This window comes from Hipposideros armiger, unplaced genomic scaffold, assembly GCF_001890085.2.
Source record: "Hipposideros armiger isolate ML-2016 unplaced genomic scaffold, ASM189008v1 scaffold_12, whole genome shotgun sequence".
In the NCBI taxonomy this organism is placed as follows: Eukaryota; Metazoa; Chordata; class Mammalia; order Chiroptera; family Hipposideridae; genus Hipposideros; species Hipposideros armiger.
The window spans coordinates 5,542,587-5,561,113 of NW_017731362.1; the positions used below are offsets into that span (position 1 = coordinate 5,542,587).

Genomic DNA, 18,527 nt, shown 5'->3' on the forward strand with positions numbered 1-18,527 from the left:
ACACACACACACACACACACATATATATATGTAACATATATATACGTTAAGAATAATAAAATGGCAATAACTACATACCTATCAACAGTTACTTTCAATATAAATGGATTCAATGTTCCAATCAAAAGATAGGAGGGCTGAATGGATTGGAAAACAAGACCCTTACATATGCTGCCTACAAGAGACTCACTTCAGATTGAAAGACACACACAGACTGAAAGTAAAGGGATGGAAAAAGATATTTCATGAAAATGGAGACAAACACAAAAAGCTGTGGTAGCAATACCTATACCAGACAAAATAGATTTTAAAACAATAACTATATAACAAGAGATAAAGAAGGACCCAGTAATCCCACATCTGAGTATTTATTCAAAGAAACCCAAATGCTGCTTTGAGGGGATGTGCTCATCCATTTTTTCATTGCAACATTATTTACAATTGCTAAGATATGAAGGCAACCTGGGTGTCTCTAAATGGATGAATGAATAAAGAAGAGGTGGTACATATATATAATGGAATATTACTCAGCAGTAAAAAAAATGAAATCTTGTCATCCATGACAATGTGAATGGACCTGGAGAGTATTGTGTTAATTGTAGTAAGTCAGACAGTGAAAGACAAATGTCATATGATTTCACTTCTAAGTGGAATCAAAAGAACAAAATAAACAAACAAATGAAACAGAAACAAACTCATAGATACAGAGAACATTTTGATGGTTGTCAGATTGGAGGGGGTTTGGGAGTGGGTGAAAAAGGGGAAGGGATTAAGAAGTACAAATTGGTTGTTACACAGTAGTTATGGGGATGTAGGGTATAGCATAAGGAATATAGTCAATAATATTGTAATTATGTATGGTGTCAGATAGGTACTAGGTCTATTGGGGTGATAGATGGGAGGGGGGTTAGGGAAAGGGTGAAAAAGGTGAAGGGGTTAAGAAATACAAATTGATAGTTACAAAATAGTCATGAGGATATAAAATAAAACATAGGGAATATAATCAATAATATGGTAATAACTATGTGTAGTGCCGGGTGGGTACTAGACTAGTCAGGGGGATCACTTCTTAAATTATACAAATGTCTAACCACTATGCTGTACACCTGAAATTAATATAACATAATACTGAATGTCAACTGTAATTCAAAAATTTAAAAAGGGGGAGAGAATAAAGGGGAATAAGAGGTTCAGATTTCCAGGTATAAAACAAATAAGTGTTGGGGATATAATATACAGCATAGGAAATGTAATCAGTAATGTTATGATAGTGTGGTATGGTATCAAATGGTTGCTGGACTTATGGTGATCACTTCTTTAGCATAGGGAATATAATTAATAGTATGGTAATAACTATATATAGTACAAGATAGGTACTGTTGAATAACTATGATGTACACCTGAAACTAATATAATATTGTATGTTAACTATATTTTAATAAAAATCTTAAGCAACAACAAAATACCTATAGAAAAAAAATTATCTCTCATGCTTATGTGCCTATGTTTCTCTTAGATGTTTCTAGAAGATACAGAAATTTCCCCACCCCCATTTCTAAAAGGTTGTCACAAGTGTTTGAATAAACATGTCATAATTCAACTTTGGTTTATGACACTAATAGAGAAAAGTACTCAATGTCAAATTCAAATGCAATTTCATCAAAAGGCTAAATTACATATGGCAAGAAAGACGCTTGTCCCATAAGCTCCCTTTAAATAGCAACTGTTTTCGTCAATTTTTGTACCTCTCCCTGTATATAATTGTCAATTAAGATAACAAGTATGTGTTGCTAAATTACTCTGAACTCAACCCCTAGAGATGAAAACTAATTAGAAGAGATGTGCTGTAGATATGCTAATTTGACTCACTCATAACACCTTTGCTTCCCAACTATGACATGTAAGTCAGTGGTATCACGCTGATGCTTTCAAAACATCATACTAATAAGCTTATAATTGGCCCAAAGGTCAGAAAGGATGTAGGTTGAAGGAAAAATGACTTAGACAGAATTGGTTTACCACTAAGTAGCCCAAAGGACCAAAGGAAAAATAAAATGAGTTTCTTCTGTTTGGAATGATTCTCATGTGTATTTACATAAAGAATAACCACTGGTATATGTCTCTGTGTAGTCACTAGATATCTTATTAAACACATATTTATTAAATTGAAATAAATACTTAGAGAAACCATCACCTAAAAAAAAACAACACAACAACAGTGTATAATTTAAATGAAAGATAATGAAATGCCTGAGGACATGAGTTCTTTCAAAGGACCATACAACAATAAATTGCCACATATCTAGTAATTGATCAACAAGATCAAGTTTGTAGACTACGTTGAAGAAGTAAGCATGGGGGAAGTAAGACAAAAATAACCAAAAAGCCAAAATAAATTTTACAAACCAGGGCTCAAAAATTGAGTGAATACAGTTACAGCTTTTAGCAAAGAGGGAGCATTACAAGAATATGTGTTAATGACAATAACCAAATACATTTCTTTTTTCCAGTGAAAATCTTCCACTCTTCTGGCCTATGGCACTGAATTATATTAGAATCTAATCACAGTATTGCCTACTGCAGGGGTTAGAAAGCCATGGCCAACAGGCTAAATATTGCCTACCACTTGTTTTTTGTAAATAAAATATTACTGGAACACAGACATATTCATTTATTTATGTATCATCTATGGCTGTTTTGGTATTACAAAGGCAGAGTTGAGTGGCTGTGATAGACACTATAGTCTACAAAGCCAAAAATATTTACAATCTGGCCTTTTACAGAAAAAAGTTTGCCAACTCTGGCCTATTCTAAATTAAGAGGAATTTTAAATGTATACAAAACTTGTTTTTCTAGCCAAAACCACAATATAAATATAAAGCATGCAATTTAAGGTGTTAAATCCCCTTGATTCACATAAGTTATATTTTAACAGACGACTCTATCTTAAGGTTGTATTGGTTGTTTGTGTATCACTTATGTGATTTTCCACTACAAACGTAAGTTGGTCTTCGATGTCCAAGGCCAGGTTCAAAGACCTCTTTTTCTTTTTCTGCAGGACTGTAAGACACAGTATCTTCCATCATTCCCACTGTAACTCTATGTCCAGACAGATCAACTTCTCGTCAATCCCGTACTCACCACCTGCCATTATATTCTGGGTTTTTGGACCTCCTGTTCCCCAAAGGAAAGTCTTATTCATCCATCAAGATTTAGACCTAACATTACTTCCTGAATTCTGTGTACAGCACCAGTCTCACCATCTTCAGGGGTTCTAGCAGCACTTTGAGATAGATCTAGGTCTATCAGAGCACATATATTGTATCATAGCTTTTACCAATTTGGTGTTCAAAAACTCAACACCAATTAATAATTTCCTTCTCTTGCTGCAATTATGCAGTAGCTTCCTCTTTCTGACATATCCCTCTTTTCTATTCCAGTTTTCCACATAGGAACCAAAGTGATCTTTCCAAAACATAAATCCCATCCCATTACCCCTTTTGATGAAAAGACTCCCCTTAGTACCTGAACTAGAACTCCAGCTCTGTACTTTGGGTTACCACACCCAGTATGTGTGCCTCCTCACTCGCCAATATGGACTTCAGATTCTCTCCCCAGGCACTTCTCTCTAGCCATACTGGCCTTCTTGACTCCATTGCCTACACCAAGCTTATTCCTACGTGAGGCTTTTTGCTTTGCCGAGAATAGTCTCCCCTTTGCTAACCACCGGCTGGCTGCTTCTTGCCATTCAGACAGTATAAGTGCTGCCTGCTCTGACCTCTGACCATTCAGCCTAGAGTAAATCCTGAGGCATGGCTATCACACTACCTGTTGTTCATTCCCTGCAGAGCCTTTCACACTATCTGGCATTGTTTTCATTTTGTTTTGTTTAAATTATGGCATATCTCCTCTCCCGAGAAATGTGAAGTGCCAAGAATGCCAGGACCTTGTTGAAATTTCTAGTATCAAGAAAAGTGTTTGGCACACAGTAGGTATTCAATGAATATTTACTGAATAAATATTCTGTTCTCCATCCCATGCTACAAAACTTATGTAACATACTGACAGAGTAGTTCTTTCTTTTCAAGCAGCTTAAGGCCTACTTGAGAAGATAAAAACAAACAAATACTTTTAACCTAACCCGGTAATCCATAGTTAATGTACAAGTATTTTACTAGCAGATGCTGTAGCACAGGTGGGATTTGAATAGGTGAGGAGGAGAACATCTCCAGGACATGAGATTAGACAGAGATGCACAGAGAGCAGAGCCAGCAGGGCAGCTGTGTGTGTGTGTGTGTGTGTGTGTGTGTGTGTGTGTGCGCGCGCGGTGGGGGCGGGCAGGCACATGGCTTGTCTGCAGCTCCTGAGACATCTTCTCCCTGGAGGCAAGCAGGCAAGGAAGAGCAAATCCTAGGAGGCTTGAGGCTCAGCGTCTCCTGCCACGGCTAATCCAGCATATCAGTCTACGTTCCCACGATAAGGAGTTACTGAAGAGCATGTGCTGTCATACACATCACAAAGTGGAGTCAGCCCTCTCCTCGCCAACCTCTGACAAAAGGGAGAGTTCAGCAATTTTCAAATGATCTGTGAAAGCAGGAAGTGATGTTTGCCACTCGAGGGATGCAGTCTTGTGCCAAAGACTTTGCATCTGGGAAATGAAACAAGTTGGGCCTCTTCATGTTTATTACACTTACATCTCTAAAAGTTATTACAAACCTGTTGATTAGATTGTTGCTGGCTTCGGGGCATTTGTATGGAGGGAAAGGCATAGTAAAGTAATTATTTAAGGAGAGCCGAGGGCCCAGGATACACAATACAATCCTCAGGCTATTTTTGAGTGCTTATTTTAGATAATTTTGTTACTAGAAAAAGGAGCCTGAGATTTAAGAGCAAGTGAATGGGGGAAATAATGTAAACTTCGTTGGTTTAAGAAACTATATAATCACGCTGCCTTTTCATCTTTGTGAATCTGTATCGGTTCACTCTCCCGCCCGTCTTATATATAGGGATTCATCTCTCCCTAATGTGCTAAACATCCTAAATTTCATCACCAGTGTTTAATTCATTTTTTTCTTATGAACTTTGGAATTGGTTTGGAATAGTCTAAATATTGATATACCTTATAAACTTTTGAATTGATTGGGACTGCTGTCTAAATACCAGTGGGGTAGCTGTTGTGTTTTAATAGCCTCTGCCATATTGACTATTTTTGCTGGGTCACGCCCCTCTGTAAGATCAAGTCACGTGTAAATCCAATTTGGACTTAAAGCAATTGACTGACAAAAATGCATTTTTTTTCTGACAGTCATTTTCAGTTTTTTTCCCTTACAATTCAAAAAAGGAAGTGTCTTCCCCTTTCTTACCATGTATTTTTCATGTTTAGACTTTAGTAGTCTTCAGTTCATGTGTTTATTCAACAAAAATTTCTGAATGCCTGCCTTGTGTCAGACATGTGTTAGATGATGCTGTGATAAACTGGTAAAAGAGATCGCTGCCCCTTTGAACTTAACAGTGTCATGAAGGGTGCAGAAGATGAAAAAGGAAATAAAAATGATACTGAGAAAGAGAATGGAAAGTGGGTGGCTACTTTATGGGGAGATGACACTGAAGCTTAGACTTCAAGGTAAAGAATAATTAGAGGGAAAACAGTCTGGAGGAATACTAGCAGTAGGAGGATTATAGGTTTCTTTTATCAGACCAAGTAACTAGGAATTAAAAATCTGGGTTCTGGTCCCAAATCTACAGTTGACATTTTTCAATATATTTTTCATGTATACTTCATAATTTTGGGTTTTATTCTGAGGATAAATACAACTCAGATCCATAATATTTGAGTGTCCATTTCTGAGCCTCTATTCTTCCCATCCAGGCCATGCCAGTAGACGTTGAAAAGACTAATTCATAAACTGTGATGTGAGTTCAACAAATTAGAGTGTCATATAGCTGAAGAATATGTATAATCTTTACAGGACATTTGCCCCACCCCAAGTGTCAAAATCAAATCTAAAACTCAGGAAGTATTATTGCTAAGAAAAGAGTAGATATAGTTCCAGTTTTGGAGATAAATAAAAATTACCTAATAATAATAATACTTGAAATTTGAACTTTATGACTATTTTAAGATATTAAATGGGATATTTTCTAGGTTTTGATTGTTCATCAAGGTGTCTAGAATTTTGGGGGAAAAACAACAAAAAATCACGAGAATAATAAAAATCAATTAAAATGTTTCCCTAAGTATTACTCATTAAATACTGGCTATACCTGCTTTAATTCTCATTGGGGAAACTTTTAATTATAATATGACCCTGCATGTTTACTATGAATGAAATTCAGCATATCCTGAAAATGGGAATTAGAAGCAACCGTATTAAATGATTTATTGAGAAGATATTAGGCAAAAGTTTTAAGGGATATGCTGTATCATTTATACATAACGAAATACTGAGTAGATTATATTATTTAGTCCTATTATACTTCATGATTTGCCTATGAATTAAGCGCCACTTACACTTTTTTTTTCAGATAGATAAAATGAGGGTCAAAATCCTTAGATTTAATCCATTAGTGAAAGATAAACAGGTTTTGATAATGACTTCCTATTATAAAAGTGAATTCTGATAAAGAATAATAATATACTGTTTTAGAATACAAGAACTTAGTCCTAGAATCAATGGACGTAGAATACTAGTCTAAGGCAAAAACCTATCAAGCTGTGGCCGCATAACTGGGCCTCAAGAACAGTGAAGCAAACCATCATCGGGGGTTCTGTGTGTTATCTGAGCACTCGCTCCTGGTGTAACTCATTGAATCTGCTCCATCTGATCCCAGCTGCTCCCTTGAGTAAGACAGAAGGGCGGATCATGTATGTCAGATGTATATTTCAGTGGCATAATTTGCCATGATTAATGGACTTGTCATAAAAAGGCAAATACAATTTGTATGAAATATACTCAAAACTAGTAGTTTTCTGCTGCTATCATTCCAAATTCCAGACATCCTTGTTAACACCAGAAATGCCATGCCTAAGGTAAAAGTATGTTCTAAAGATTGGTTAAGCTGATCATTAGCATAACTAAACATCAACGGCATAAAGACAAAATATGCTTAAGAGACCTTAAAGACAAACAATTTGTTACCATCTATAAACTTCACTTTAACTATAAATGACAGAGTTGAATACAAGATAGGTCCTTGATAATTAAAAATGTTGGACTGCCGATCATATGATAGCACATTTTGTGAAAGTTTTGGATTTAGGTAACTTCTTAGATTTGGAGAGCCATATCAACTGTCAAATTATTTTCTCATTGAAGCATCACAATAATCATGTAGAAAGAGACAGGACCCATGTTATTCTTTCTATACTCTGCTATGTGATCACGTGATTGATGCCACACTGTGATCTTTGCAAAACAGGGTTTGGACTGAGAGACAAGACAGATCTGCTAGAGCACAAGCGAACTCCTTGCAGGAAAAGATAGGGTGAAGTGGTCCCAAAGAGAAACAAGAGTCTTGATTCAAATTTCAGAAACAATTAGTACCATGATAGCTATGCATAATCAGAGCATTTAAGAAGAGGTTAAATCTTCCAAAATCAGAAGAAGAGAGTAATAGTCCTGAAATCACAGTCACTCTGAGTTAGAACGACTTCCCATCTGGAGGCAGAATTCTAAGATTGCCCCCAAGATTCCAAGACCCTGGTGAAATATACCTTCTTCCAGTTCTTCAACCAAACACCAAGCTAGGTACTGTCCTGAAGGGATTGTTCTGATGTAACTGAAGTTCCAAATCGGTTGACTTTAAAATAGGGAGATTATTTGAGTTGTTCTGAGCTAATCACATTGAGTTTTTAAAAGCAGAGTGTTTTTTATGGCTGGTGGCAGAGGGAGATGTCAGAAATTCAAAGGACTAGGGGACTTCATACACAAGAAGCTCTCCACTGCTGAAGACAGGGACTATGTGGCAAGCAGTGTGTGGCCCCTGGTCAACAGCCAACAACAAACAGGGACTTCAGTCCTACAACCATGAGGCACTGAATTCTGCCAATGACTTGAATAAGCTTGGAAGAGAGCTCTCAGCTTTGCATGATACAGCAACCCCAGCACACACCTGGATTTCAGCCATGTGAGATCCTGAACAGAGAACCCAGCCAGGCCAGGCCGGACTCCTGGAACATGGGAAACAGTGATACAATAAGTGTGTATTGTTCTAAGCCTCTACATTTGTGGTAATTTGTTACATAGCAAAAGAAAACTAAAACACCATCATCTTCTTGAAGAGTTCAGGTCGAAGAACCCAGAGTGGTCATCAGTGAGAGTGGAGATTGAGGATTCTGTTCTTAGAAAGGCAGGTGGAAGGAAGAGGTATACTAAGCAGGGTGATCAGACAGGAAAAAGAAAATTCAGAGATCCATGTAAAAGTTAAATCCTATCAACTCATCACAGCAAAAGCAGGGAATTCTGAAATTCTGGGCCTATAGAAACATCCACCTTTTAGTACACGAGATTCCAAGCTTAGTTGGCAACGGATGTTCAAGAAAATGGGGTGGGGAAATGAAGACAGGACAACATGGGAACCCAGCAGTGAGAGAAAGTTGGCAGGTCAGAGTCTGGCTAAGGGGTCCAGCCATCAGTGGATTCAGCTACGCTGAGACTAAGAGAATAGAGACAGGAACCAATTTACATATGATTCAGTCAAGACTGGGCTTCAAAATATTTCTAAGGAAAGAAAGGAAAAGGAGAGAACTGGTAATGACCACTTGCCGTTGTAACACGCTACAATGTTAACTAGAAACAAAGGTTCTGGTGAACCTGTACCTCTCCAGTACTACTCTTTAGGCATCCAAATTCATATTTCAGTTCAAGGAGCAAAAAGGAAAACAAAACGTTTGCTACCAGAGAGTAAATGGACCAGGTCAAGTTTTGTATAATGACCACAGACCTCCAGTGGGATCTGGAAAAAAAGTAATCAAGGTGTATTTTGTAAATTTTCATAATGGCTTTAAAAAAAACCCATCATGCTTGGACAATATGTGAAGACAAAAACAACAACAACAAAACCTAAAATTATCAGTCCTATGTGGATGTGCATGGAGTTAAACATGTGCATACAAAGTACCTGCTGCCACAGCAGCCTCTTATGACCATTTTTTTATACCTGGTAGAAATAATCATAATTAGACCAAATGCTTATGTAAGGCTATTTTAAATTAGGATTACAACAGCCATTTCCAGGATATTTTCATTTAGGAGTAAAACATTCATTTCTATGAGATTTATAGTATGTAGAAAATTACAAATAATGTCATTTAAGTCATTATTTGTATTAATGCCATTTGTGCATGTAGAGAACTCATTGTGCCTCCAGAATGTCACTATTAAAATGCAAGTCAGAAAAATGCACGGGAGTATTAGCTGGATATATTTTTCAATGAGTTCACTCTCGTAGTTCCAATGAATTAAAGCTAAAGTCTTAATACATTTTGTTTTTACCAACAAAGGGAAAATATTTCATAAGAATAAATGCTTTTCTTTTTTCCTGATAATTGCTTCCCGTTACATTTTTGCATTTGCTGCACTCCTAGGGCCCGTTTTCACATAACTCATTGGGACAGAAGTAAATGTTCCTGTTGGGTTCCTTTTAAATGGTCCAGATGGTATTCTCAGTCAATAAGTGAGATGATCAGCTATCAAGAAGAAAGATTTTATTTTCTTTCTTTTCTTTCCTGCTATAATCCACTAACCCTTTTAGTTAACTCAACATTTGTATTTCTACGAACTTCATTTTTACACCTATTTCATCCATTGGGGTAGTCATCAAAAATAAGATATACACACAAAATATTCCTGATGTAGGACAACAATTTGGTTAGCAAGGAAACCAAGTTTCTGTAAAGGGGTAACATTTACCATCACCTTTTAATCAGAACCAGCAAGTTGCTCAATAGCAGAACATCCAAGTTCACTGGATGTTCTATCCCAACAAAGACCTTTTTGAGTACATTGAATAAGTCCATTGTTGGGTACTACAAGAAGTTAGGTTTTAATATACTTGGAAATGTCACAGGTTTTTAAAAAGCAAAAACAATTTACAACTGAGAAGACAATAGGTAGAAGAAAGAAAGAAATGAGGGAGAAAAAAAAAGTCCTTCCATGATTATGGGGGGGTAATATGGGATAGACATGATTACAGAATTCATAGTTTCTAAAATATCTATATAAAATTATGAATGCGAATGAAAGCAAATTTTAAAAATATGCTTAAATAAATTATGCTTCACTTTCCCTAGATTAAGCTAAATACAAAATTATAATGTCTTTTATGTTTAACTTGGATTCATGTTTCTATGCTAGAATCCCCACCCCACAAGTCAATTGATGCGTATAATCAGAATGTTTAATTCAGGAAGAAAGTTATAATCTTATATTCCCATGTTTCTTACAAGGTGAATGAATATTGTGAGGTTAGAGAATGAAACCGAGATAAATCTAGGCTAAATTTAGCACTAAAAAAATAACATAAATATTTATATAGTGAAAAGGTTTACTTTAGAATTAACAGAAGAGATAACACTTTTGAAACCAGCTAAAACCAAAGTAGAACAAACCCTTTCTCTGGTAGAAATCACAACTGCCTATCAGCAATTATAAAAACAATAACACTGAACTTGAACCAGCCTTAAAAGTCTTTGTACACAATTATATTTTCAGCTTTATGAATTTTCAGTTGCCATCTTAGCCACAAATTCAATAAATGCAGAGTTGGTCAGTAATAGGGAGATGGCTGTTTTAACAGCCTTCACTGAAAAAGGCATTTGAGAAAGTCCACATTATCTCAGCCTTTTCCATGTTAAAAATGACAGCTCTTTCAAATCCTGCTCAGCACACCTTACATGAAAACTTATGACATCTCAGGTAAACAACATAAAAAATTCAAAATCACATTCAGTCAAAACTAGAAATGATTTAAATAAATTTTATCTGCAATCTTAGGAAATCAACAGTCAGCTAAAAGATATTTATACCTGGGAATTTTTTTTAATTCAATATCAGGATTCAAGGTAACTCTTGAAACATTTTTTTTCATCTTAAGTATATAATTTCACTTCTTCCACTGTATCTTACATATAACAGCCAGAAACAGTAGAGAAACCCAATGGAAAAAGATGCCTTGCATGTAGTTATCATAATTAATAGATTCAATATCTATTACTACCAGTCAGGTATCATAGCAACCACTATTTTCAGCGATAACTGAAAACTGCTAAAAAAACTCTTCAAAACCAGCCAGGTCTGCTTTAGGGAAATCTGGGACAATACCGAGGACATTACTGGTTGTCAACATCTGTGGGTGTTGCTATGGGCGCAGTCACAAAGAACCCTGCCATCTATACAAAAAGGTACACACACAGAGAAGATGGGAGGGACACAGAAGATAAATTGATAAGGAAATCAAAAAGAGGAATAATCGTACTGGCAATATACAACAGGCACACGATTCTGAGTCCATGTTTAACACTAATTATTTTCCATTGAAGCTGGAGAATCCAAATTCAACTGAACTAAACATGAAGCAGGGGGTGGAAATCATATCTTAAAACTCTGCACTTGTACCATTTATCACAACTCTTCATTGGAAACTCAAACTGAATTACTTTTAAAATAATATTTAAACTTCCACTTATAAACCCTTGATAGTCGTTTATAAATCTGCAGAAGAGAAAAGAACAGGTTACTATGAACAAGAACCCGATATTGATTTTTCCGCGGTGCAGTAAGGCATCTCCATTCTATTTGGCTGCTGTCAAAGCCACTCTTTAACAGCTGGAGTCAAATTGCACTATTTACAGCAAGAGCCCTTGTCAAGTGGACCATAAGTATCCTAACAATACACTATTCAAATGGCACTTTGCCACACAAATTGCTGACTTGATGAACAACCCATGTCAATGACTAAGGCCGATGTAAAAGTTTCATTTTTATGAGAGGTTTTACATTCACACATTAAGTAAGCTTTCTTTGAAGAACTATGAGGCTATATATTTCGGGCCTTTGGACGCTGAAAATAATTAAAATCTGTTTAAATACATCAAGGGAACTTGACAACATTAATATGGATCTGGTGTTAACGACATTTGTCACACGAGTTAGAACAGTGCCCTTCTGTTCCTGGCACTCCCCGCCGGCACGCGCGGCACAATGCCGGACCTACACCAGCCACGCACCATGAAATATGGGCATTCTCCTTTTGTGCTCCTGATTTACATGCCCAACGGATGTTTAGACACAAGCCAGGCTTTGAAGTCCTGTGAGGAAATCCAAGGTGGCTTCTGTGTGTAAGGGGACAGCTGGAGTCATTTACTGGTGCATTTCCTACTGCTCAGAGTGACTCTGAGACCTCCTAAATTAGTTTGGAAACAAATCTGTGATATGCTTTTCATAGTTTTCCTCTACACTAAGGTAACGTTATACCAAAATAAGTTTAAACTCATACTACAAAGTGAGAAAAAGAACATGCTTCATAAAGCGGCTATAAAAAAAGTCTTAAGTATTATGGAAATTTTTTATGAACTTTATAATAGTTAAAATATATAATATATATATATATATAATATTTATGAGAAGTGGTTATACTGTCAAAAATTTGCATCACTTCACATGTGTTCAAAAGGCAAATTGCTATATATATATATAATATATATATTTTATCGTACAAGGAAGAGTGTTTTATCATGTATATTTCTCTATTTTATCGTACAAGGAAGGGTGTTTTATCATGTAGGCACTATAGTTTTGAGTTGGGATTCACAAAATCAAAATACTTAAAAGAAAAATGTTATTCCAATTTTTACAGAGAGAAATTCCTATACCATGAAGGGCTTGCATGTCTAATAATAAAAATCTATTTTTTTTAAATTATAAAAAAATCAATGCAAAATATTTTCTACATTAGAAAAAACAGTTATATGCTGTTTATTTCATTAACAAGAGTATACCAAAAATTCACTACTGATCAAGAAAGCGAAACTTGTCATTCTATCTTGAGGATTTATTCCTACATAATACAATTAATTGTTTTCAAATAAATATTGAGTGTTCTTTTCTATAGTGATTCAGTTTTGATAATAAAAATATAGACAGTTCAATAAAAATGGAGTTAATTTGCAACATGTAATATTGTCACAATGAATTATTACTTCATATTTATGCATGTAAATTTTCAGGTGACATTTTGAAATCTTACTATTTAAAAACTACCCTGGTTTTATTTTGGTTAAGTTTTTATGTCATAAAATATGAAAGGACTAACATTTCTTTCCAATAAAGTAATAAGTAGTAGTGTGGTCCAGTTTTCTATTGGTGGCCTACTAGTGCACCAACTGTGTTTTATGAGAGGTAGTAGGATAAAGCTCTAATAGGGTTTTGTGGCAAATGGCACCAAACAGACATTACCCTAAGGTCAACTAAAGGTTAAAAAAATACAAACATATTTCTTGAAAGCTCAACTGGAATGTAAGTAAAGTAAATGCATTCTTTACTTATAATCAATTTTGTATGCTTAATAAGGATGCACATATAAGTGAATTAATTAAAGAAAATTCCATTTAAAAAACCTTGCTTGGATTAGAGCTATTGGGTTGTCGGAAATGTCATGATGTATTTTCCAATGTTTTTCATTGCAAAAATGCGTCATGACTTTTCCAACAACCCAATATAATGTGCACATTTGTTTTTTACAAAGGGCAGATTTACAAACTTAAGATTTTCATGAATTCTGTTAGGGAATAGACTTGATACAAGGTCTTTTGGATTACATTCCACATAGTGCTGAAGAAGTTGGGATAAGTTGTTTTATTAAAAATTCAGATATCTAGGGAGAGGGGAGGTGTTGGCTATTTTGCCATTTCCTCCTGGTTCCTTATGATCTCCAAGTGCAGAAAGGAGGACTATCTCTATCAGAAATTGGCAAACTATGGTCAGTGAGCATCAAATCTCACCCAAGGCCTGGTTTCGTAAATACAGTTTTACTGGAACACAACCACACTCGTTTAAGAACTGTCTGTGGTGGCTTCCATGCTCCAACAGCACAGCTGAATAATTATAACAGCAAAAAATCTGGCTTGCAATGGCTAAAATATTTACATAAATATTTCCTTTACAAAGAAATTTCCTTATCCCTGGTCTAGTTTAACATTGTGCAATGTAAATAAAATGCAAACCACATATGTAATATTAAACTGTGTAGCAGCCATATTTACAAAAATATATAAAAAGATGCAGGTAAAACTGATTTTAATAATATGCCAGGGGTGCTAAAAAAATGTACACATTTTAAGAGATGTTATCTATGTATTACTTTTCGAAGTTGAATTGAATTACGTAGCAGTATGTAGTGTGACATTCGCTCAAAAGATGGCGCTAATCAAATGAATGCTAGCATCATTCATTGTATTACAATTTTAATACAGTTTTTTCCTTTCTTAAAATGTGTATACATTTTTTTGGCACCCCTGTATTTTACTTAACCCTATATCCAAAATATCATTTTACATGTGGTACTAGCAATTTCAAGTGCCCGAAGCCATATGTGGTTAATGGCTACCATATTAAATAGTACAGCTGTAAATAAGCATCCAGGGGGAGCTGTTCTATAGAAAATCAGTTTTAAAAAGACATTCCCATGACACTACAGTGGGTCTAAATTGTGGTAGTTAAAATAATTCAGTTTATCCTTTTAATCATTTTACAGACAAGAAATGCAGAAAAATAATTTAAAACCAACCAGCCAACAGACAAAATAGGCTTTCTGTCCTTAAAATAAAATGAAGCTACAAAGACCTCAGCCACATAGAAATGATTTTAGTTAGGTTGTTTATTTCCAACTTTGAAGCTAATTTCCTCCCACTGCAATTTAAACAGTTTCTATCTGATTTTATCCTCAGCAGAATCTGAGAAAAGCAGTTTCCCATCACTAATATAATATTGTATTCCTTTAAATCTTTTAAGATCCTGGACCTCTCCTACCCCAAAGATTTTTCTTTGTCTAGCTGCACAAATTCAACTCTTCTAGCATTTCAAATTGGACTCATTTTTTAAAAAGTTTTATTGTACTTGTTCTCTTTAAAAACCTTTTCCCAAATCCATATGCACTCTTCAAATGCAAGAAGAAAATGTGAATAGAGGTATTCTAACAAATTGTAAATACTGACAAACACAAAGAGCTCACCACACAGATCATATATGCTTTTCTTCCATTTAAACTGTTCACACTACCATTTGAAACTATTTCACTGTGTCTCAGAAAATCCACACCAAAAAACCCTGAAACACAGAGTAACCTTAAATAGTTCTGAATTTCACAGGCTTATTCTCCTACCTCTAAAATGAGTATGATTTAGGTCCTTTTCTTTAAAACTGATTTTTTTTTTCCTGGTGAAAACTCACAAAGCATGTTACAGTATTAATGATAAGGAGAATGGAGAATTGATAAGCACTCTTGAAATCTCATGCTTATCAAATGTATAAATGAAAGAAGATTAAGATAAAACAAGCTCAATGGCTTAACTCTAAGAGGATGAAATGAAGATATGCAGGGCATAATTGGAGAAGATATAACTTAAGAGAAATGCAAATAAGAGAGCTTACTGTTAACTAGTAACAGTAATATTAGATGTACAGCATATAGAACAAAGGAGGCGATAGTCCTGTCTAATTGTCTAGCTCTGTAAAGGCTGAAGAACTAGCAATCAGTTTACCTTCTGGAAATTAAACTAGTAAAATAGGCACTTGCTTGAGATTTGCTCCTGCAGACTCTAGACATCTGATATGCATGAGTCAAGAGACATCTCCAAGTTCTCCTGGACTATGCTAGCATATAACTCCCACTAGAAGATGCACCCTCCATTGTGAATAGAGAGCAACACAGCCACATTAAGATGGGAATGCTTGGCAGGCAGCTGAGCTCACTCACTGGGCTTTATTTATCACGACCTTATAATACGTAAGTGTGGTTCAATTTCCTGCCTTAGGAGACTAAGACCTTATGACTTGCATCTTGAGTTGTGAATGTTAAAGTTTTATCATATTGATATAATTGTCCTTATTAAACATGATGTCTTTCAAGTTAACAACATTAAAAACAGTTTTGGGAAGCCTAAAAACAATTTGGCGAAATGAGAAAAAACAAACAAACAAACATAGCTGTAGTCTAATCACTGGTTTCAACATCCAAAGGAGGAAAGTATAAACAAAAGTAGGTGGCCTAAACGGAGTATTACAAAGAGAAATCCAAAATTTAGGAATTTTTAAATGTATGTCAGCCTTGAACAAAGGAGACAGTACCTTAGTGAGCTGAAAGGGATGACTGTCTTAGACTCGTAGAGCTTAATGAATGAATACCCCATGACTCCATGCCCATCAAGGACCCCATTATATAATTCCACCTCCCTCCTCTCCCACACTCCCTATAGCTTTGCTATAGTGAGGATGTGCTGAACTATGAACAGAATTGCAGTTATTTTTATCATTGTGAATTAAACGATTATCATTCTAGTTTATGTAATCATTTCTTGGGTATTTGGTTAGTGTGACTCAGTTCTCAAACGATTGACAAACCCTGGCCTGGCTGATCAAATCTAAATCAAGTCTGTAGACCTAAAAAGCTGAAGATAATAAGCTGGTGCTGCCACCCAGCCCTGTAGCTTTGAGGCACAGTTTGAGTAGACATCTTTCTTGAAGATAGCACATCTTTTTGCCTCTAACTCTGTATGTACATGAGATGAAATGAAGTTTTATTTAAAGTCCACGTTAACGGTATTTTAACAGTCTTTATATCATTAAATAATGGAAAATGTTAATAATGTGTAACTTAAAATCAGCTAAAATTTGACTTAGAAATACCACTTCTGGAAATATGTCTTAATAAATAATACTGAATATGAAAAATGCTTTAGGTTCATAGATGTGTTATTCATAACAGTGAAACAAAACATAATCCAAATATTAAGCCATAAAAATAATCCATATAGTAAATGGTATAGATACAGTATATACAGCATGATGCAACCATTAAAAATAGGTAATATTATGAAAATGTTTACATGAAAAAATACTACAGTAAATATATGCATATAAATGACATAATTATAACGAAGTGGGAGGATAACTTGGAGGTGTGAATGACAAAAAGATGAAAGAGTCCCTGAAAGAAATCAGATTAAATTACTATATCATACTTAGAACTGAAAAGTAACAAGCTCATCTAAATCTGTGTGAAGCTGGTTGACTTGGTTTATGAAAATTAATGCAAACTCCTTCATCATGTATTAACTGAGGCTTGGAAGCCTAAAAAGCTGGTGATCCTAGAGATACTTGCTGAATGTATCTAAAGAATTGTCCATATGATGACCCAGTTTTTCTGATACATTTTGGGTTTAGTATTTGTAATTTGCCTTATTAAAGGGGGCCAGAACCCTCAACTAAAAAGAAACCAAAAAAAACAAAAAAAAAATGATGCAAGCCACAGGATACAGGGTTTTGTTTTTGTTTTTTCCTCTTCTCCATGGAAAACCATTGAGAATTCAAGAGTTAATATAAAATTCACTCAATTTTGATAAGCTAGAGACTAATTTGTCAAAAAGAATGCTATACCAGGAATAATAATCACTCAAAAAGTTATCCTGATTCATCCAAGATGACTTGGTAGATCCGTCTGGTAGATGCAGTCATACCTGAGGTCTCTTTTTTGTGCTGATATTTGATTGCCACATATTTATGAAGGCATATAACTTCTTAGGGTGATAATGTTATTTGTAAACAGAGGCGATTTGAACTTACCTTACATGAAGACTCTACCTGCAGACCAGGGCAAGGTATTGGCCCAAACTGGTAGGAGATGGAGGATCTCTGTTCTACACTTTTGTGCTTATGTGTCTCTGAGGCAACTGAAAATACAGATTCGGGCTTTACAAACTGTGACTCATCACAACAATTAAGAATAATTCTTGCTCTTTCTCCTGTTTCATGTCTTTCCAAAGTGCCTGGAAAAACAAGATTAGAAATAAAAATTGATGCAAACTATTTACCCCAAGAGAATGAAAAGAACAAAACACTTTTAACAGAAAATCACAATTCTTTAAGTTAGCATGCCTTACTGTCTTCTTGCAAACAAACAACTGCCTGCGAGCTTTCTCTAAGTTATTCAAATTATGTTCTTACAAAGGCTGGAATTATGGACTCAAAAAGCTCATCTCTCTCTTTGTGCTTTTTCATCCACTGAAATCAACACGGCAATCATTTAACAGTAGAATCTCTTACTTATTATACAGTATGCAAGTGATCAATAGCAAAAAACTATGGAATATTTTAGTGCTGTCCCCTAGTGTTCCAGCTCACAAACAACAGAGAAACCACCGTGTTTTGCTTGGGTTCCCAAGCTTAAAAGGTTTCTATTGGCAATCTATAATTTTAAGTGAATAGGGCAAGAAGGAACACAGGTGCTTTGTGTGACTATCTCCTTCACCCAAG

The 18,527-nt window shown here is 35.3% G+C and overlaps 1 protein-coding gene across 2 annotated transcripts in view; it reads right to left on the bottom strand.

Annotated features, from left to right (window-relative positions):
* The window catches only part of WDR72 (WD repeat domain 72), a 224,078-nt gene that overhangs the window by 106,540 nt on the left and 99,011 nt on the right, over nt 1-18,527 (bottom strand). For both annotated transcript variants that reach the window (XM_019663897.1, XM_019663906.1), the window contains one exon: nt 17,838-18,040. In XM_019663897.1, coding sequence (XP_019519442.1) covers nt 17,838-18,040 — 203 coding nt within the window. The remainder of the gene's footprint in view (nt 1-17,837; nt 18,041-18,527) is intronic.